Source organism: Lampetra planeri, chromosome 63 (assembly GCF_965212315.1).
Source record: "Lampetra planeri chromosome 63, kcLamPlan1.2.h2, whole genome shotgun sequence".
Taxonomy (NCBI): Eukaryota; Metazoa; Chordata; class Hyperoartia; order Petromyzontiformes; family Petromyzontidae; genus Lampetra; species Lampetra planeri.
The window spans coordinates 4,038,739-4,061,875 of record NC_136169.1 but is presented as its reverse complement, the minus strand read 5'-3'; the positions used below and the strand labels follow the sequence as shown (position 1 = coordinate 4,061,875).

At 53.9% G+C, this 23,137-nt stretch overlaps 2 protein-coding genes across 2 annotated transcripts in view; one reads left to right on the top strand and one right to left on the bottom strand.

Annotated features, from left to right (window-relative positions):
- The window catches only part of LOC144736928 (cadherin-13-like), a 23,313-nt gene extending 21,909 nt beyond the window's left edge, over nucleotides 1-1,404 (bottom strand). The window contains exon 1 of the mRNA XM_078619619.1: nucleotides 1,186-1,404. Within this exon, the coding sequence (XP_078475745.1) occupies nucleotides 1,186-1,224 (39 nt within the window). The 5' untranslated portion in view covers nucleotides 1,225-1,404. The remainder of the gene's footprint in view (nucleotides 1-1,185) is intronic.
- Nucleotides 1,405-4,275: 2,871 nt separating this feature from the next.
- LOC144736812 (uncharacterized) overlaps nucleotides 4,276-23,137 on the top strand; it is a 37,457-nt gene continuing 18,595 nt past the window's right edge. The window contains exons 1-2 of the mRNA XM_078619456.1: nucleotides 4,276-4,324; nucleotides 20,019-21,830. Coding sequence (XP_078475582.1) covers nucleotides 4,276-4,324; nucleotides 20,019-21,424 — 1,455 coding nt within the window. The 3' untranslated portion in view covers nucleotides 21,425-21,830. The remainder of the gene's footprint in view (nucleotides 4,325-20,018; nucleotides 21,831-23,137) is intronic.

The window sequence follows — 23,137 nt, the reverse complement described above, 5'->3', positions numbered from 1 at the left end:
AGTGTAGTGGTTAGTGTAGTGTAAAGTAGTGTATAGTGTAGTGTATAGTGTAGTGTATAGTGTAGTGTATAGTGTAGTGTATAGTGTAGTATATAGTGTAGTGTAGTGGTTAGTGTAGGTAGTGTATAGTGTAGTGGTTAGTGTAGTGTATAGTGTAGTGGTTAGTGTAGTGTATAGTGTAGTGTATAGTGTAGTGGTTAGTGTAGTGTATAGTGTAGTGTATAGTGTAGTTTATAGTGTAATGTATAGTGTAGTATATAGTGTAGTGTGTGGTGTATTGTAGCATACTTGTCAACCCATCCGATTTAGCCGTATTCTTGTACTGGGGAAACTGCGTTTTCAGGTCCATACGGCATACAGCGGTTTCAATACGAGCACAACATTTGTGTCTATTTGTTTGTGTGTCTCCCTTGTGATGGGACTTTGTAGGATGAACGTTGAGATTTCTAAGCGGCACGGGGTGACCAATAACATCTGAATTGGTCTGTAAATAAGGCAGGGCACTGATAAGGGGTTGACAGGTTTGCGATTCGTTCCGACAGCATCGAAAGTTACCCCACTTTTTCTCCCCAAAAAAACGTACTTTGTAATATTTCAACAATGGATAGTAAAGATCTAAAGATACAAACGGCACCATCGTCATCATCGTCGCCGGTCTCCTTATCAAAGGCAGTGCCCGGTCTGGTCGTTCGTTTTCTCGCACCTCCGCTTAACGTACGGTGCGAAGGAAGTTAAAGGCACACACCGCCGCACCGCATCGCGTTCACGTGGGGCAGAGGAAACGGGAGCACCCGGCGGAAACCCCACGCCTTGTGCGAGGGAGCAACGCTCGATCCCCCGCCCGTGCAGATGGAATAGACGGATCAGTCCGCCTTGCTCTCACGGCTGTCTCGGCTCGTCCAGGGGTACGACTCCCCCTCGACACCCACCCACCCACAACCCATCCGTGCGTGATCCACCAACCCTTACAGCGATTGCTGCTGCTGCTCGTTCAGAGGCAGCAACAGCAACAGCAGCAGCGTAAACCACCACCGCCCTAACCACTGCGCCACCGCTCCCCGCCTGTATTCACTCTGCACGGCTTCGAGACGTTGGCGACAGACATCGATGATGATGATGGTGATGAGGTGTGGTGGTGGTGGTGGTGAAGAGGTGTGGATGAAGAGTGAAGAGGGGATAACGAACCTGCAGGGTAACGAGGAGCGTGGTGACACGGCGAGACATCGTCACGCTGCTCGCTGCTTGCTGCTGCTGATGCTGCTTGCTGCTGCTGCTTGCTGCTGCTGCTGATGCTTGCTGCTTGCTGCTGCTGATGCTGCTTGCTGCTGCTGCTTGCTGGTGCTGCTGCTGCTTGCTGCTGCTGCTTGCTGCTGCTGCTGCTTGCTGCTGCTGCTGCTTGCTGCTGCTGCTTGCTGCTGCTGCTGCTTGCTGCTGCTGCTTGCTGCTGCTGCTGCTTGCTGGTGCTGCTGCTGCTTGCTGCTGCTGCTTGCTGCTGCTGCTGCTTGCTGCTGCTGCTTGCTGCTGCTGCTGCTTGCTGCTGCTGCTGCTTGCTGCTGCTGCTTCTTGCTGATGCTTGCTGCTGCTGCTTGCTGCTACTGCTGCTCCGAGTTGCGAGCGAGTGTGGGTTGTTGTGTCGAGGTGCGGGATTGCGTGGGGGTCGTGGGGGATGGCGAGGGGCTGAGTCGGGATGGGAGACGCCACGCGTACACACGCAGGGGGCTTGCGGCACGCGCTGGTAGTTACATCACTCACACACTCACACACTCATACATACATACACACACTCATACATACATACACACTCATACATACACACACATCACTCATACACACACTCACACACATCACTCACACACATACACACTCATACATACATACACACATCACTCACACACTCATAGACTCATACACACATTCACACACTCACACACTCATACACACATTCACACACTCATACATACATACATACACACTCATACATACACACACATCACTCATACACACATTCACACACACACACTCATACACACATTCACACACATCACTCACACACATACACACTCATACATACACACACATCACTCATACACACACTCACACACATCACTCACACACATACACACTCAAACATACATACACACATCACTCATACACACACTCACACACATCACTCACACACATACACACTCAAACATACATACACACATCACTCACACACTCATAGACTCATACACACACTCATACACACTCATACTACACACACTCACACACACATATACACATACACACATTCACACACTCATACATACATACATACACACTCATACACACATCACTTACACACTCATACACACTCACATTCATACACTCATACGCATCACTCACACACTCATACACACACACTCATACATACATACACACATCACTCACACACTCACACACTCATACACACACACTCATACATACATACACATCACTCACACACTCACACACATACATACACACATACACACATCACTCATACACACACATACATACACACATACACTCACACACTCATACATACACACTTATACATACATACACACACCACTCATACACACACACATCACTTTCACACTCATACACACCCATACATATACATACACACATCACACACATACATACATACACACACATCACTCATACACACACATACACACTCATACATACACACACATCACTTACACATCACTCACACACATACATACACACATACACACACATCACTCATACACACACATACACACTCATACATACACACTCATACACACTCATACATACACACATCACTCACACACACTCACACACACATCACTTTCACACATCACATTCACACTCATACACACATCGCTTACACACTCACTCATACACACCACTTGCACACTCATACACAACACAAAGACAGAGATTCCCCGTGTAGCCGTTACAGACTGTTGGGGCAAGTGCTGTTTGCGAGTAGCACCTGTGAAGGCTGGCACGGCACACGAGGGGGTGGGTGGCCAGCACCACGCCCGGCCGCCTTTGTCTCCCCGGGACGCCCAGGGACCGGTTCAGATAATCGTCACTGGGTGGTGTTGGCGCCGTGAGCGGGAATCGAACCCGGGGGTTTGCCAGGTTCATCGCGCAGCATAGCGCTAACCGCTGCACCACCGCTCCCCACGGGGGTGACGAGGTGGGGTGGGTGACGAGGTGGGGTCACGTGGTGGGGTCACGTGGTGGGGGTCACGTGGTGGGGTGACGAGGTGGGGGTCACGTGGTGGGGTGACGAGATGGTGGGGTCACGTGGTGGGGGTGACGTGAGGTGGGGTGATGAGGTGGGGGTCACGTGGTGGGGGTCACGTGGTGGGGTGACGCAGCTTGCGTTCCACTCTCCCCGTCCTAGAATTGGCCGGTGAGCCCGAAACGTCGGTGCCGTGTCTCCGTCGTGTCGTGGCGCTCGCATCATGTCTCTGATGTGGCATCCCTCCCCCCCACACCCCCCACGTGGTCACAATGAGGACCTTTCACACCGAGTACGACTCTAATTTGGTTTCTTGATGGAGCACGTGACGACGATGACGCGTGACGATGATGGAGCACGTGACGATGATGGAGCACGTGACGATGATGACGGGTGACGATGGTGAGGAGCACGTGACGATGATGACGCGTGACGATGGTGGAGTACGTGACGATGATGGAGCACGTGACGATGATGGAGCACGTGACGATGATGACGCGTGATGATGGTGGAGCACGTGACGATGATGACGCGTGACGATGGTGGAGCACGTGACGATGATGGAGCACGTGACGATGATGGAGCACGTGACGATGATGGAGCACGTGACGATGATGACGCGTGACGATGGTGGAGCACGTGACGATGATGACGCGTGACGACGGTGGAGCACGTGACGACGATGGAGCACGTGACGATGATGGAGCACGTGACGATGATGGAGCACGTGATGATGATGGAGCACGTGACGATAGAGCACAGTGACGACGGTGGAGCACGTGACGACGATGGAGCACGTGACGATGATGACGCGTGACGATGATGGAGCACGTGACGATGATGGGAGCACGTGACGATGATGACGCGTGAACGATGGTGGAGCACGTGACGATGATGGAGCACGTGACGATGATGACGCGTGACGATGATGGAGCACGTGACGATGATGGAGCACGTGACGATGATGACGCGTGACGATGGTGGGAGCACGTGACGATTGATGACGCGTGACGATGGTGGAGCACGTGACGATGATGGAGTACGTGACGATGGATGGAGCACGTGACGATGATGGAGCACGTGACGATGGTGGAGCACGTGACGATGATGACGCGTGACGATGGTGGAGCACGTGGACGATGATGACGCGTGACGATGGTGGAGCACGTGACGATGATGGAGTACGTGACGATGATGGAGCACGTGACGATGATGGAGCACGTCGACGATGGTGGAGCACGACGATGATGACGCGTGACGATGGTGGAGCACGTGACGATGATGACGCGTGACGACGGTGGGAGCACGTGACGACGATGGAGCTACGTGACGATGATGGAGCACGTGATGATGATTGGAGCACGTGACGATGGTGGAGCACGTGACGATGATGACGCGTGACGATGGTGGAAGCACGTGACGATGATGACGCGTGACGATGATGGAGCACGTGACGATGATGGAGCACGTGACGATGATGACGCGTGACGATGGTGGAGCACGTGACGATGATGGAGCACGTGACGATGATGGACGCGTGACGATGATGGAGCACGTGACGATGATGGAGCACGTGACGATGATGACGCGTGACGATGATGGAGCACGTGACGATGATGGAGCACGTGACGATGATGACGCGTGACGATGGTGGAGCACCGTGACGATGATGACGCGTGACGATGGTGGAGCACGTGACGATGATGGAGTACGTGACGATGATGGAGCACGTGACGATGATGGAGCACGTGACGATGGTGGAGCACGTGACGATGATGACGCGTGACGATGGTGGAGCACGTGACGATGATGACGCGTGACGACGGTGGAGCTCGTGACGACGATGGAGCACATGACGATGATGGAGCACGTGACGATGATGGAGCAGCGTGATGATGATGGAGCACGTGACGATAGAGCACGTGACGACGGTGGAGCACGTGACGACGATGGAGCACGTGACGATGATGACGCGTGACGATGATGGGAGCACGTGACGATGATGGAGCACGTGACGATGATGGAGCACGTGACGATGATGACGCGTGACGATGGTGGAGGCACGTGACGATGATGGGAGCACGTGACGATGAGACGCGTGACGATGATGGAGCACGTGACGATGATGGAGCACGTGACGATGATGACGCGTGACGATGATGGAGCACGTGACGATGATGGAGCACGTGACGATGATGAACGCGTGACGACGGTGGAGCACGTGACGACGGTGGAGCACATGACGAGGGATATCCATCGCGAGACGCCTTCTCCTCCGTGGCTCTGGGCACATCACCAGGCGGGCAGACTGCGGCACCAAACAAGGCTGACGTTCATTTGGCACCAGTTGGGTAACAAAGTCACAGAGAGAGAGAGCCAGGAAAAGTTTCCAGGCTGCGTTCTCTCTCTCTCTTTCTCCCTCCCACTCTCTCTTTCTCTTTCGCACTCTCTCTCTCTGTCTTTAGCGCCACAACGCGTGGATTTGTAGCGTTTATTTTCTTTTTGTTTGCTGGTGACTTTGTGTATTTCATATCGAAATCGCCTCCAGTGCTTTTGCTGCTAGCGGCAATAAAAGTTGTTTAAAGTCAAGTCTATCCCACTTTCTCTCTTTTCGTACTCTCTCTCTCTGATGACCATCACCACGTGGCTTTTATTTTGTGTCGTGCATGGCGCATTTAGCGCCACAGCGCGCGGATTTTACAGTGTTGGTTATGTGTTTGCTGGTGACTTTGTGCATTTCGTTTCGGAATCGCCTCCAGTGATGTTGCTGCTGACGGCAATGAAAGTTGTTTTAAAAGTCTCTCTCCCACTCTCTCTTTCCCCACTCTCTCTCTCGCACTCTCTCTTTCTCGTGGAAACAAATGTACAAGTCTCCCGGAGCCAAACGCTGCGGTGACCTCCAGTGGAGATTGGCACACTACACGTTGCCATCGGCAATGCGGCTCAGCCGAATCTCGCCAGGGGTAACAGACTTTGTGCATTTCCTGCAGTGCCAGGGAGGATCTGCCCCACCGGTACTTACGCTGCCAGCGGCTCAAACCAATGTTCCGCCTTTTGGGGGACATCTTCATTGAAACTGGGGGGAGGTGCCCTTCTACAACAGCAGCTTCGTATATGGGGGTGGTGCCTTACCTGGCTAACAAGCGCCATGACCTCGCCAACTTCGTCTGTGCTCAGGCGAAGATGGCGGTGTACAGAACGAGGAAAAACGATGCTGGAGGGTGACACTGACGGCTGCTCTGTGGAGCTTCCAGTATTCAGGGGCCCTGCTCAAGGCGCGGCTCCGGCTGGAGCACACCATGTACCACACACATGCTGGTGATGTGCACGTCTTCTTCGAACGCTGGGGGAGACCGGACAAGCCCCTCTCTGTACCAGCGTGGACGGCACCCTCGTGTTGTTCACCTTCTGAAGCGCTCGCTCGTCACCGTGGCGTGCGCGATGACCACCACCACAACCACCACGTGACTTTTCTTTCGGTGTTGTGCGCGCTGCATTTAGCGCCACGGCGCGTGGATTTATAGCTTTTATTTGTTTGCTGGTGACTTTGTGTGTTTCATATCGGAATCGCCTCCAGTGCTGTTGCTGCTGGCGGCAATAAAAGTTGTTAAAAATTCAGTCTTTCCAACTCTCCCACTCTCTCTCCCACTCTCTCTCCAACTCCCTCCCCTCTCTGTGCCAGAAAGACAAAAATGCCTGGCCGACGGCGAGAGACGCTAGGAGCTTACCCAGGTACTCATGGCTCGCTCTATCAAAACCCTTCCCCTGATCTAGGACCAGGAAGGCTTGAGTCCGTGTCGTGCCTTTCTGCAAGGGACATTTTAATCGAGATTTGAAGTTTTCGTGACTGCAAGGATTCATACTCTTTGTTTTTTTCGGTAAAGTCACGTAGGAAAAACATGTTTTAATCTCTGACAGTACTGAGACAGAGAGAGAGGAGGGGAGGGAGGGAGACAGATCACATAGAGACGCTGATAGGGAGGAGGATGCATGCTTGACAATGCCTGCAGATGCTTTAAGCGCCCTGGGCTTGCCAATCGAGCCAGGAGCCGGTGGCAAACCTCCACCTCCATTCTAGATTTGAAGCTTTCGTGACTGCAAGGATTCATATTCTTAGGGGTTTTTTCGGTAAAGTCACCGTGTAGGTAAAAATTTAAAATTAATAATATAAAATAAATAAAATCACGACGTTTCGGAGGCAACACAAGCTTCCGTCTTCAGGTGGAACCGTCACAGCACGATTGCTGTGACCGCACTCGGACCGATGCGAATCACGAATTTCGTCCACGGGGCCCTCTTATTGGGGCTTTTTTCACGCCCACTGCCATCCAGAGGCATTTTGTTCGCAGAGGTCGCAACCGGGTACCCGATATCCGTACCCTACCCGATACCCGGCTACCCGTACCCGGCCAGGTACGGGTAGGAGTACCCATTTGCGACCCTGGTGCGGCCGGGTACGGGTACGGGTAAGGAATCAAAACCCGTTTGCGACCTCTGGTTGGAAGCGCGCAAACTCTGGAACGGTTTCAACCTTCTGGGTCTCATCATCGTCATTGGTGGCGGTGACGGCGGCGTTGCAACGGATGTCTCCCGGATTGCCAGATGGTTTTTGGCAGGCGGCCGTGCCTTCGGTAGAGGTCGCAAACAGGTTTTGATTCATTATTTGTTTCTTTCGGTTAAGTCACGTCTAAAGATAAAATAATAAATTAAATTAAATAATAGAATACGACGTTTCGATTGCAACACAAGCAATCATCATCAGGTATAATGAAATAGCGACATAAAATCTAACCAGAAAATTATAGACAGACATATTAGCAGACAGATATCACCAAGATACATAGAGAGAGCAACACAGGTAACAGAGAGAGGTGGTCGTCTCTGTGGGGTGGCCTTAAATAGACAGAGGAGGGCGGACGCAGAGAGAGGGAGGGGGGTTAGAGAAAAAATTAGCATATCAATGAGTGGACAACAAAACGTGGTGCTGCAAGTGCGATGGCACGGCAAGCAAGCCTGAAAATCAGGAGAAGGACACACTAAAATTAAATAACCTAGTAAAATATCGAAATGTAATGTAATACAACACAGAGGGTCGGTCAACACACAATTAACGCATAGCCTGGTTGATTACGTATTTCAAAGATTGCTAAGTTAGAATTTAAGTGTGAACATTCCAAAGAGAGGACACAGGCAGAGAGAACAAGTAGTCAGAGAGAGAGAAAAAAGAAGATAAGTTTAAAACTTCCCCGTAGAAGTGGTTCAATCTTAATTTTAGAACTTTCGTGACTGCAGGAATTATTATTTGTTTCTTTCGGTTAAGTCACGTCTAAAGATAAAATAATAAATTAAATTAAATAATAGAATACGACGTTTCGATTGCAACACAAGCAATCATCATCGTCTTATTCTATTATTTAATTTAATTTATTATTTTATCTTTAGACGTGACTTAACCGAAAGAAACAAATAATAATTCCTGCAGTCACGAAAGTTCTAAAATTAAGATTGAGGTTTTGATTCCTTACCCGTACCCGGCCGCACCAGGGTCGCAAACGGGTAGCCGGGTATCGGGTAGGGTACGGGTATCGGGTACCCGGTTGCGACCTCTGACTTTCGGGCGGCGGCGTGCTGCTGACCTGGCAGCTTTCGCTTCGATGCCCGAGCGCATTATCGAGTCGCGTTGTGTGCGGACTTAAATAACGACAGAAGAGAGAAAGTGAAGACTGTATCATACCACTGTTTGGTTCTTTCGGTAAAGTCACGTATAAAGAGAAAATAATAAATTAAATACTAGCATACTACGACGTTTCGATTGCCGCACAAGCAATCATCTTCAGGTATAAATGAAATAGAAACATAAATCTAGTATACTTAGAAATGTAATGTAATGGTATCCGACTCTCTGTTGTGTTACATTACATTTCTAAGTATACTAGATTTGTGTTTCTATTTCATTTATACCTGATGATGATTGCTTGTGCGGCAATCGAAACGTCGTAGTATGCTAGTATTTAATTTATTATTTTCTCTTTACACGTGACTTTACCGAAATAACCAAACGAGTAATTCCTGCAGTCACGAAAGCTCCAAATTAAGACTGTATCATACTGTATGTGATAGGCCACGTTTCGGGGAACGGCGCTTCTAGAGAAATAGAGAGGTAGACTTTAAGGCCACACAGTGTTGTTGTTGTTGTTGACACGTGAGTTGAATTGTTCTTTGTTTGTGCACCGCTGCCAATGCAGCATCAGCAGCTTCTTCCAATTATGAGCACCACTCCGCGTGCCTCCGCGTGTCTCTGCGTGTCTCTGCATATCTCTGCGTGTCTCCGCGTGTCTCCACGTGTCTCCGCGTGTCTCTGCGTCTCTGTGTCTCTGCGTGACTCCTCGTGTCTCTGCGTGTCTCTGCGTGTCTCCGCGTCTCTCCGCGTGTCTCTGCGTGTCTCTGCGTGTCTCTGTGTCTCCGCGTGTCTCTGCGTCTCTCTGTGTCTCCGCGTGCCTCCGCGTGACTCCGCGTGTCTCTGCGTGTCTCTGCGTGTCTCCACGTGTCTCCGCGTGTCTCTGCGTCTCTCTGTGTCTCTGCGTGACTCCTCGTGTCTCCACGTGTCTCTGCGTGTCTCTGCGTCTCTCTGTGTCTCTGCGTGACTCCTCGTGTCTCTGCGTGTCTCTGCGTCTCTCTGTGTCTCTGCGTCTCTCTGTGTCTCTGCGTGACTCCTCGTGTCTCCACGTGTCTCTGCGTGTCTCTGCGTCTCTCTGTGTCTCTGCGTGTCTCCGCGTCTCTCTGCGTGTCTCTGCGTGTCTCTGCGTGTCTCTTCGTGTCTCTGCGTCTCTCCGCGTGTCTCCGCGTTTCTCCGCGTGTCCTCTGCGCTGTAAGACTCTGCTGTGCAGATGACACGTGGAGTGCCGAGTCCAAAGAAGTACAGTGACACGGTGGGTCACGTGCTCACCACGTGTTCCACTGTGACGCGGTGGGTCACGTGCTCACCACGTGCTCCGCGATGACACGCTGGGTCACGTGCTCACCACGTGCTCCACGTGACACGGTGGGTCACGTGCTCACCACGTGCTCCACTGTGACACGGTGGGTCACGTGCCCACCACGTGTTCCATGTGACACAGTGGGTCACGTGCTCACCACGTGTTCCGCTGTGACACGGTGGGTCACGTGCTCACCACGTGTTCCACTGTGACACGGTGGGTCACGTGCTCACCACGTGCTCCACGTGACACGCTGGGTCACGTGCTCACCACGTGTTCCACTGTGACACGCTGGGTCACGTGCTCACCACGTGTTCCATGTGACACGGTGGGTCACGTGCCTACCACGTGTTCCATGTGACACGGTGGGTCACGTGCTCACCACGTGTTCCACTGTGACACGCTGGGTCACGTGCTCACCACGTGTTCCACTGTGACACGATGGGTCACGTGCTCACCACGTGCTCCGCGGTGACACAGTGGGTCACGTGCTCACCACGTGTTCCGCGATGACACGCTGGGTCACGTGCTCACCACGTGTTCCACTGTGACACGGTGGGTCACGTGCTCACCACGTGCTCTGCGGTGACGCGGCGGCGGGCTTACATCAGGGCACCCCCAGTGGCAGCCCTCCCTGTCGGGGGTCTATGCCCTCCCTGTCGTAAGCTCACTTAGAGTCTCAAGAACCCCTTGTTGCAGCAGGAGGGTCCTGCCAAGTTTTACGCAGTAGGGGGGCGATATTGCTGCTGTTGTTGCTGTTGTTTCTGTTGCTGCTGTTGCTGTTGTTGCTGCTGCTTCTGTGATCCCAATCGAGTGATTTGCAGGGTGATTTTTAAGCTTCGGGATGATGTTTTGGCCAAATACTGGTTTACAATGCGAGTGTGAGTGTGTTTGTTTGGTGTGAGTGTGTGCCTGTGTATGAGTGTGTTTGTTTGTGTGTGGAGTGTGTGTCTGTGTGTGCGTGTGTGTGAATGTGTGTTTGTGTGTCTGTGTGTGAGTGTGTTTGTGTTACTAAAGGAGGGGGGGGGAAACGCAGAAAACAGGGCGAGGGAGTGAGTGAGAGAACACACAAACGTCACACGCTCTCCCTCTCTCGCTCTCCTCGCCCTCTAACCTCCCTCTCCCTCTCGCGCTCTCGACTCACAAGTCTCCATCCTCCCAGGGACCGACTGGAGGAAGTGAGAACAGCAATCGGCGAGAGGGCGACATCTCGATCCCCGGCGATTGTCCCCTCACTTCCCTGCACAACCCGCGACCCACCGCCCCCCCTCCCCACCCGCCCCCCCTCCCCACCGCCCCCCCCCTCCCCACCGCCCCCCCTCCCCCACCGCCCCCCTCCCCACCGCCCCCCCAACCCTCCGCCCCCCTCCCCCACCGCCCCCCCAACCCTCCGCCCCCCCTCCCCACCGCCCCCCCAACCCCTCCGCCCCCCTCCCCACCGCCCCCCAAACCCTCCGCCCCCCCTCCCCCACCGCCCCCCCTCCCCACCGCCCCCCTCCCCACCGCCCCCCTCCCCACCGCCCCCCCTCCCCACCGCCCCCCCAACCCTCCGCCCCCCTCCCCACCGCCCCCCCAACCCTCCGCCCCCCTCCCCACCGCCGCAGTGGTTCCATACCTGGGGTGCATCTCGCGAGATGCCCTTTCTGGGGGTGTGCGAGACATGGCGAGACTTTCGTTGTTTTTAGAAGGCAAATCATCGACATCACAAATTAAGCACGGAGACACGCTCAGTAACAACTTACTTTGTTTCACCACACCCTGTGCATGTATAAACATCGTACGTGTCTGTTAACCATTGAGAAACAAATGGGTGCAAGGCTGCGGTTAAGGTAAAGAACCACTGGGTGAAACCAACGGATATCACAGCGAAGATTTCAAAAGCGGAGAACTGGGCAACATTAAATCTTGATTTGAAGCTTTCGTGACTGCAGGAATCTTTCGGTAAAGTCACGTAGGTAGAAAATAAAAGAAATCACGACGTTTCGGGTGCAACACAAGCGTCCATCATCGGGTGGAAAAGCGTGGTCTGCTGCTGAGGCAGACTGTTTTAAAAGGACCATGCTTTCCCACCTGGTGACGGACGCTTGTGTTGCGCCCGAAACGTCGTGATTTCTTTTATTTTATACCCACGTGACTTTACCGAAAGAACCAAAGAGTATGGACGTCTAGATTTGAAGCTTTCGTGACTGCAAGGATTCATATTCTTAGGTGGGCACGTGGTGGTGGGGGCTGTGTGGGCACGTGGTGGTGGGGGGCTCTGTGGGCGCGTGGTGGTGGGGGGGCTCTGTGGGCGCGTGGTGGGGGGGGGGGCTGTGTGAGCACGTGGTGGGGGGGGGGGCTGTGTGAGCACGTGGTGGGGGGGGGGGCTGTGTGGGCACGTGGTGGGGGAGGGGGCTGGTGTGGGCACGTGGTGGGGGAGGGGGCTGTGTGGGCACGTGGTGGTGGGGGGCTCTGTGTGGGCACGTGGTGGGGGGCTGTGTGGGCACGTGGTGGTGGGGGGGGGGCTGTGTGGGCACGTGGTGGGGGGGGGCTGTGTGGGCACGTGGTGGGGGGCTGTGTGGGCACGTGGTGGTGGGGGGGGCTGTGTGGGCACGTGGTGGGGGGGTGGCTGTGTGGGCACGTGGTGGTGGGGGGGGGCTGTGTGGGCACGTGGTGGGGGGCTGTGTGGGCACGTGGTGGTGGGGGGGGGCTGTGTGGGCACGTGGTGGGGGGGGGCTGTGTGGGCACGTGGTGGTGGGGGGGGGGCTGTGTGGGCACGTGGTGGGGGGCTGTGTGGGCACGTGGTGGTGGGGGGTGGGCTGTGTGGGCACGTGGTGGGGGGGGGGGGCTGTGTGGGCACGTGGTGAGGGGGCTGTGTGGACACGTGGTGGGGGGCTGTGTGGGCACGTGGTGGGGGGGGACTGTGTGGGCACGTGGTGGGGGGGGGGCTGTGTGGGCACGTGGTGGTGGGGGGCTGTGTGGGCACGTGGTGGTGGGGGGGCTGTGTGGGCACGTGGGTGGTGGGGGGCCTCTGTGTGGGCACGTGGTGGGGGGCTGTGTGGGCACGTGGTGGTGGGGGGGGGCTGTGTGGGCACGTGGTGGGGGGGGGGGGGCTGTGTGGGCACGTGGTGGGGGGCTCTGTGGGCACGTGGTGGTGGGGGGCTGTGTGGGCACGTGGTGGGGGGCTGTGTGGGCACGTGGTGGGGGGGGACTGTGTGGGCACGTGGTGGGGGGGGGGGGCTGTGTGGGCACGTGGTGGGGGGGGGGGCTGTGTGGGCACGTGGTGGGGGGGGGCTGTGTGGGCACGTGGTGGTGGGGGGCTGTGTGGGCACGTGGTGGGGGGGGGGGCTGTGTGGGCACGTGGTGGGGGGGGGGGGCTGTGTGGGCACGTGGTGGGGGGGGGGGGACTGTGTGGGCACGTGGTGGGGGGGGGGCTGTGTGGGCACGTGGTGGTGGGGGCTGTGTGAGCACGTGGTAGGGGGCTGTGTGGGCACGTGGTGGGGGGCTGTGTGGGCACGTGGTAGAAGGAGAGGAGGGGGGTTTCCCGATGCGATCATGCATTATCCCCAGCCTGAGACATTCCCCGCGCCAGAGACAATTCCACTGAGCCCCGAAATGCCACCGCTGCAACAATGACAAAGATCTCCTCCCCCACCCGGGTAGCCTGCACGGGCTATTTAGGGCAAGTGCCTTTCGCGAGCAACCAATTAAGAGTCGGCACGGCAGGGCACCACCTACGAAGGCGGGCGGGGGGGGGGGTAACCAGGTAACCACCACACACGGCCGTCTTTGTCTCACTCCACAATGCCGACGTTTTACGCACACCCGCACCATGTACTCGATTTTTTTAAGGCTGAGTTGACCCAGGGGAGGGACGTTGCTCGGTTCAGGATATGCGTCGCCGATGTCGGCCGCGAGCTGACATCGAACTCGGACGCTGCAGCCAGCTATGGCTGCAGGGTTTTGGTAGTACATGTTGTTTGTCGTTTATTGTGAAAATTCCGTCAGTTCCTATGACCACTGTTTCATTGCTTTATTTTAGTGATTTCGAAAAGTTTACTGGTTTGGCCATGTTTGTTTGTTGTAGTACGGAGTTAGACTGATGGCCTTAATCTAAGTTGTCTTGTGGTTGTTGTTGTTGTTTGACTTGCATCCCACTGGGATTTTTTGCACACAGCGTTGGTGTACGGTGCTTTATTCTGCAATATTTTGCTGTCTTTTCTTGGATTTTCTGTTTACACTTAGTCACATAGCCACTTTAAGATGTTTTTTGTTCATGTTTTTGTTTTTGTTTGTTGCGGTTGCACCCGATTCAAGAGCCGAATGGCTCACAGGGCTATACCTAATAAATGAACTTGAACTTGATTGCGCGTGCCACGAAGTTAGGGCCGTTGCCCGAAACGTCGCCCGGTACTTATCTCTCCTTTAAAGGCCACGCAGACGCTGTTATTGACGCACGTGTTGAGTGGTCGGTATTGGTTATTGTTTGTGTATCGCTGCCAACGCAACAGCATCAGATCAGCCGTGTGCGTGTGGCTTAACATCCACATGGTTAGCGCACGACACCACGACCGATACGAGCGGCCAAAACCTTGAAGCCCTCCTGGGCCCTCCCCCCTAGATCGACTCAGCCTCAAGTGCGGTGCGTAAAGCATCAGCACCGCGGGGAGACAAAGGCGGCCCGGCGCGGTGACGTGCCGGCGTTAATAGGTGCTCGCTAACAGCACTTTCCCCCAACAACCTATTCAAGGCTACGTTGGGGGGGCGGGGCGGGGCGGGGGAGTGATCTTTGTTTTTAATTTATCATCCCACCAGTTGGCTTGATGGAACCCAGCGACGTGGGCACCGATAATGCCTCGTGGTTTTTTTGTTTTGGATCAGGCGGAGGTTGGTGTCAGGGTCGGGATCGAACCCACAACCTCCTGCACACCAAGCGAGGTAGTTAACATCTCCTAGCCACCGTGATGATGATGATGAGAGAGAGACACGCAAACTCCAAATATACAGCAGCAGGCGTCAGGGTCCGGATCGAAACCACGACCAGGCGAGGTTAGTTAACATCTCCTAGCCACCGTCATGGGTATTCTCATCAGTTTACAGATTTGAATGAGTGCCTGGTCAGCAGATTGTATCTGATCTTCATATTTGACCGTGAGTAGAACAACAGCAATCGCAACAACCGCCATTTCCAGCCCAACAACCCACAACCGCCCCATTCCCACCACCACCCACAACCACCACAAAATGCAAAAGATCCCCCCGCCCCTATATAGGCTCAACAGACTGCAGGGGCAAGTGCCGTTAGCGAGCACATATGAAGGCCGCACGGCACACGAGGTGTGTGACCAGGACCAGTGGCGATGTTTACTACACCACCGCACCAGGTACTCGTTTGAGGCCGAGTCGACCTAGGGGAAGGCCCAGGATGGGTTTAAGGTAATCGTCACTGGTGGTGTTGGTGGCCGTGAGCGGGAATCGAACTCGGGTCGCCAGGTTCGTAGCGCAGCGTAGCGCTAAACCGCTACACCACCGCTCCCCACAACCATCACCACCACCACCAACACCACCCACCTCCACCCCACCACCACTACCGACCACACCCACCTACTCAACCAGCACCACCACCAACCCCACCCACCTCCACCAACCCCATCCACCTCCACCCAGCACCACCACCACCAAACCCCACCCACCTCCACCCACCACCACCACCACTACCGACCACACCCACCTACTCAACCAGCACCACCACCAACCCCACCCACCTCCACCAACCCCACCCACCTCCACCCAGCACCACCACCACCAACCCCACCCACCTCCACCCAGCACCACCACCACTACCGACCACACCCACCCACTCAACCACCACCACCACCCCCCCCCACACAAGCACGCGATTCCATCGCGTGCGTCACATTCCTGGCAGCAGGCTTTGGTATTTATACACAAAATGTTTACACAGTACAGTGGTGTGCATGGGGGCATTCTGAAATAACGGGTCCGTACTGACACACGCGCGCGGGCAAAGACAAAGCTGCCCCGTGTAGCCTTTAACAAACTGTTGGGGCAAGTGCTGTTCGCGAGCAGCACCTATGAAGGCCGGCACGGCACACGAGGGAGTGGGTGGCCAGCACCACGCCCGGCCGCCTTTGTCTCCCCAGTGACGATGTTACCTACACACCGCACCGGACACTCAGTTGAGGCCGAGTCGACCTAGGGGAGGCCCAGGACCGGTTCGGATAATCGTCTCTGGTGATGTTGACCGTGAGCGGGGAATCGAACCCGTGTAGCCAAGGTTTGCAGTGCGGCGAAGCGCTCACCGCTACACAACAAGACAGGCGCCCACCAGGACACACAAAGACAAAGATCCCCCGTGTAGCCTTAACAGACTGTAGGGGCAAGTGCTGTTAGCGAGCACCTATGAAGGCCGGAACGGTACATGAGGGGGTGGGTGGCCAGCACCACGCCCGACCGCCTTTGTCTCCCCAGTGGCGATGTTTACACACCGCACCAGGTACTCGTTTAAGGCTGAGTCGACCTAGGGGAGGCCCAGGACCGGTTCAGATAATTGTCACTGGTGTTAGCCGTGAGCGGGAATCGAACCCGGGTCGCCAGGTTCATAGCGCAGCGCTCCCCCATACCAGGACACACACACACGTGCACTGGCACATACCTATTCACACGCGTCATCGTACACTCGAGTTTCCATGAGGCACGTCGCCTGGATTTATATTCGTTTTTCCGCGGTGTTTTACCCAGGAAAGCCTCGCCGAGGCTCACGACTCGCGTCCAGGAGGGACCTGTCACGTGTTCGTGGCAGGGAGGCGATGACATTGCTGATGGTGCTGTGTGGGGAGATGTTAACTACCTCGCCTGGTGTGCAGGAGGTTCGTGGGTTCGATCCCGACCCTGACGCCTGCTGCTGTATATTTGGAGTGTGCGTGTCTCTCTTTCTCTCATCATCATCACGGTGGCTAGGAGATGTTAACACGGGGGATCTTTGTCTTTGTGTTTTGTTTTGCATTACTCGACTGGACTTGAATTCAATTTATATTTTTGAGTCAGAAAAAAAAAACCCAATTTCCCCCGCCACCGCCCTGCCCTTCACTAAGAAATAAGTAGAAGCTTTGCCCCTTTAAGCGACTAACAAGTGGCTAAATTTAAACGATGTGAGAGGGCCCCTCTGTGTGTGTGTTCCAGTAGCCCAGCCGTGCGTTGTGTTGCCATGGGATCTGCAGAGGTTTGGGCGAGCCAGGAGAGAGGGAGGAGGAGGAGAGGGGGGTGGTGGTGGTGGTGTCGACCCCACCACGTTGATGGGAAACACGTGGAGGGCGCGCAGTCATCACGATGGGCGGTTGAAGCCATTCCCCAAAGCTCCTCCAGATGCTGCTGCTGCCTCTCGAGCCCCCCCCGCGCCCCCCCCCCTCGCCCCCCCCCTCGCCCCCCCCCCTCGCCCCCCCCCCTCGCCCCTCTCGCCCCCCCCCTCGCCCCCCCCCCTCACCTCGCCCCTCGCCCCCCCCCCCTCGCCCCCCCCCCCTCACTTCGCGCCCCCCCCCCTCACCTCGCCCCTCCCCCTCGCACCCTCCCCATCGCCCCCCCCCCCTCGCCCCCCGCTCACCTCGCCCCTCGACCCCCCCTCGCCCCCCCCCCCTCACTTCGCACCCCCCCCCCCCCCCCCCCCCCCTCCCCCCCCCACCTCGCCCCCTCCCCCCTCGCACCCTCCCCATCGCACCCCCCTCACCTCGCCCCCTCCCCCTCGCCCCCCCCCCTCACCTCGCCCCTCCCCCTCGCACCCCCCTCACCTCGCCCCCCCCCCTCACCTCGCACCCCCCCCCCCCTCGCCCCCCCCTCACCTCGCCCCCCCCCCTCGCCCCCCCCCTCGCCCCCCCCCTCACCTCGCCCCCCCCCTCGCCCCTCACCTCGCCCCCCCCTCGCCGTAGTGCGGCGACGCCTCCGCTGGACAGAAACGTCGCTGCTGCTGCTGTTGCTATTTGCTATTGCTGCTGCTTCCTCTGCTAACATTGCCTATAGACTAACATTGCCTATAGACTAACATTACCTATAGACTAACACTGCCCATAGACTAACACTACCCAGAGACCAACACTACCCATAGACTTAACACTGCCCATAGACTCAACACTGCCCATAGACTCAACACTGCCCATAGACTCAACCACTGCCCATAGACTCAACACTGCCCATAGACTCAACACTGCCCATAGACTCAACACTGCCCATAGACTCAACACTGCCCATAGACTCAACACTGCCCATAGACTTAACACTGCCCATAGACTCAACACTGCCCATAGACTCAACACTGCCCATAGACTTAACACTGCCCATAGACTCAACACTGCCCATAGACTCAACACTGCCCATAGACTCAAACACTGCCCATAGACTCAACACTGCCCATAGACTTAACACTGCCCATAGACTCAACACTGCCCATAGACTCAACACTGCCCATAGACTTAACACTGCCCATAGACTCAACACTGCCCATAGACTCAACACTACCCATAGACTCAACACTACCTATAGACTCAACACTGCCCATAGACTCAACACTGCCCCATAGACTTAACACTGCCCATAGACTTAACACTGCCCATAGACTCAACCACTGCCCATAGACTCAACACTGCCCATAGACTCAACACTGCCCATAGACTCAACACTACCTATAGACTCAACACTACCCATAGACTCAACACTGCCCATAGACTCAACACTGCCCATAGACTTAACACTGCCCATAGACTCAACACTACCTATAGACTCAACACTACCCATAGACTAACACTACCCATAGACTTAACACTGCCCATAGACTAACACTACCCATAGACTCAAACACTACCTATAGACTCAACACTATCCATAGACTCAACACTACCCATAGAACTCAACACTACCCATAGACTCAACACTACCCCATAGACTCAACACTGCCCCATAGACTCAACACTACCCATAGACTCAACACTACCCATAGACTCAACAACACATGCACCATAGACTCAACACTACCCATAGACTCAACACTAACCATAGACTCAACACTACCCATAGACTCAACACTACCCATAGATCAACACTACCCATAGACTCCAACACTACCCATAGACTCAACACTACCCATAGACTCAACACTACCCATAGACTCAACACTACCCATAGACTCAACACTGCCCATAGACTCAACACTACCCATAGACTCAACACTACCCATAGACTCAACACTACCCATAGACTCAACACTACCCATAGACTCAACACTACCCATAGACTCAACACTACCCATAGACTCAACACTACCCATAGACTCAACACTGCCCATAGACTCAACACTACCCATAGACTCAACACTACCCATAGACTCAACACTGCCCATAGACTCAACACTGCCCATAGACTCAACACTGCCCATAGACTCAACACTACCCATAGACTCAACACTGCCCATAGACTCAACACTACCCATAGACTCAACACTACCCATAGACTCAACACTACCCATAGACTCAACACTACCCATAGACTCAACACTGCCCATAGACTCAACACTACCCATAGACTCAACACTGCCCATAGACTCAACACTGCCCATAGACTTAACACTGCCCATAGACTCAACACTACCTATAGACTCAACACTACCCATAGACTAACACTACCCATAGACTAACACTGCCCATAGACTAACACTACCCATAGACTCAACACTACCTATAGACTCAACACTACCCATAGACTAACACTACCCATAGACTCAACACTGTCCATAGACTCAACACTGCCCATAGACTCAACACTACCCATAGACTCAACACTGCCCATAGACTCAACACTACCCATAGACTCAACACTACCCATAGACTCAACACTACCCATAGACTCAACACTACCCATAGACTCAACACTACCCATAGACGCAACACTACCCATAGACTCAACACTACCCATAGACTCAACACTACCCATAGACTCAACACTACCCATAGACTCAACACTACCCATAGACTCAACACTGCCCATAGACTCAACACTGCCCATAGACTCAACACTACCCATAGACTCAACACTACCCATAGACTCAACACTACCCATAGACTCAACACTGCCCATAGACTCAACACTACCCATAGACTCAACACTGCCCATAGACTCAACACTAACCATAGACTCAACACTGCCCATAGACTCAACACTGCCCATAGACTCAACACTACCCATAGACTCAACACTACCCATAGACTCAACACTGCCCATAGACTCAACACTGCCCATAGACTCAACACTACCCATAGACTCAACACTGCCCATAGACTCAACACTACCCATAGACTCAACACTGCCCATAGACTCAACACTACCCATAGACTCAACACTACCCATAGACTCAACACTGCCCATAGACTCAACACTGCCCATAGACTCAACACTACCCATAGACTCAACACTGCCCATAGACTCAACACTACCCATAGACTCAACACTGCCCATAGACTCAACACTACCCATAGACTCAACACTACCCATAGACTCAACACTACCCATAGACTCAACACTGCCCATAGACTCAACACTACCTATAGACTCAACACTGCCCATAGACTCAACACTGCCCATAGACTCAACACTACCTATAGACTCAACACTGCCTATAGACTCAACACTACCCATAGACTCAACACTGCCCATAGACTCAACACTACCCATAGACTCAACACTGCCCATAGACTCAACACTACCCATAGACTCAACACTACCCATAGACTCAACACTACCCATAGACTCAACACTGCCCATAGACTCAACACTGCCCATAGACTCAACACTACCTATAGACTCAACACTGCCCATAGACTCAACACTGCCCATAGACTCAACACTACCTATAGACTCAACACTGCCTATAGACTCAACACTACCCATAGACTCAACACTACCCATAGACTCAACACTGCCCATAGACTCAACACTGCCCATAGACTCAACACTACCTATAGACTCAACACTGCCCATAGACTCAACACTACCTATAGACTCAACACTGCCCATAGACTCAACACTGCCCATAGACTCAGCACTGCTCATAGACTCAACACTGCCCCATAGACTCAACACTGCCCATAGACTCAACACTACCTATAGACTCAACACTGCCCATAGACTCAACACTGCCCCATAGACTCAACACTGCCCATAGACTCAACACTACCTATAGACTCAACACTGCCCATAGACTCAACACTGCCCCATAGACTCAACACTGCCCATAGACTCAACACTACCTATAGACTCAACACTGCCCATAGACTCAACACTACCCATAGACTCAACACTACCCATAGACTCAACACTGCCCATAGACTCTTCCGGTAACTTCCACTTCCTAAAACCAAGGTACCCGTACCCGTCGGGTACGGGTACCCGTTTGCGACCCTGGTGCGGCCGGGTACGGGTAGACCGTGAGTCACTGGTGAGTCACCGTTTGTCACTCATTTCCCAACGTCTTGTCTCTTCTCACAATTCAAGTTCCTAGAATCAACCCACCCGCGCCTGCAACATGGCTTCATCCCAGAGGTCGCAATCGGGTACCCGATACCCGTACCATACCCGTACCCGGCCGGGTAGGGTACGGGTACGGCCGGGTACAGGTACCCGTTTGCGACCCTGGTGCGGCCGGGTACGGTTACGGGTAAGGAATAAAAACCCGTTTGCGACCTCTGCTGTCAACCCCTTATCAGTGCCCTACCTGATCACACACCAAGTCAGACCTCATTGGTCACCCCGTGCCGCCTTATGCATCTCAACGTTCATCCTGCAAAGTCCCATCACAAGGGAGAAACACAAATACATAGTATACTGGCTAAAAAGGTCCCATGATCCAGTTTACCAAACTTATTTTTGTTAGATTATTAAATATCATGTATAAAAATGTTCATTCATATCCCAAAACAAAAAGGTACAATAAAGTTGGTCATTTCGATTTGAAGCTTTCGTGACTGCAGGGATTGATCTTATTGGTTCTTTCGGTAAAGTCACGTAGAAGGGAAATAATAAAAATAAAAATATTACATAATAAAATAAAATTCTCACGACGTTTCGGCCACAACGCAAGCAGCCGTCCTCAGGTGAAGAAAGAGCTGTCTGAAAGACAGTATCTCATTGGAGCGCTCTGTCTTCACCTGAGGACGGCTGCTTGCGTTGTGGCCGAAACGTCGTGAGAATTTATTTTATCATGTTTTATTTTCATTATTTTATTATTTCCCTTCTACGTGAATTTACCGAAATTACCAAGACGAAGTTGGTCATTGTTGTGCTGATCAAACCGCGTTTGTCATCACGACCCCGCGAACCGCGCCTCGCAGGAGAGGGCCCAAGATAACGGCAACTCTGCCATCACGTGGCCGTTGTGGGGAATGCGCCAACCATTCCAATCACTGTCACCACCTATTCCCCCCAATCTCCCCACCTATTCCAATCACTGTCACCACCTATTCCCCCCAATCTCCCCATCTATTCCCCCCAATCTCCCCACCTATTCCCCCAATCTCCCCACCTATTCCCCCCAATCTCCCCATCTATTCCCCCCAATCTCCCCATGTATTCCCCCCAATCTCCCCACCTATTCCCCCCAATCTCCCCACCTATTCCCCCCAATCTCCCCACCTATTCCCCCAATCTTCCTATCTATTCCCCCCAATCTCCCCATCTATTCCCCCCAATCTCCCCACCTATTCCCCCCAATCTCCCCACCTATTCCCCCCAATCTCCCCACCTATTCCCCCAATCTCCCCATCTATTCCCCCAATCTCCCCACCTATTCCCCCCAATCTCCCCATCTATTCCCCCAATCTCCCCATCTATTCCCCCAATCTCCCCACCTATTCCCCCCAAT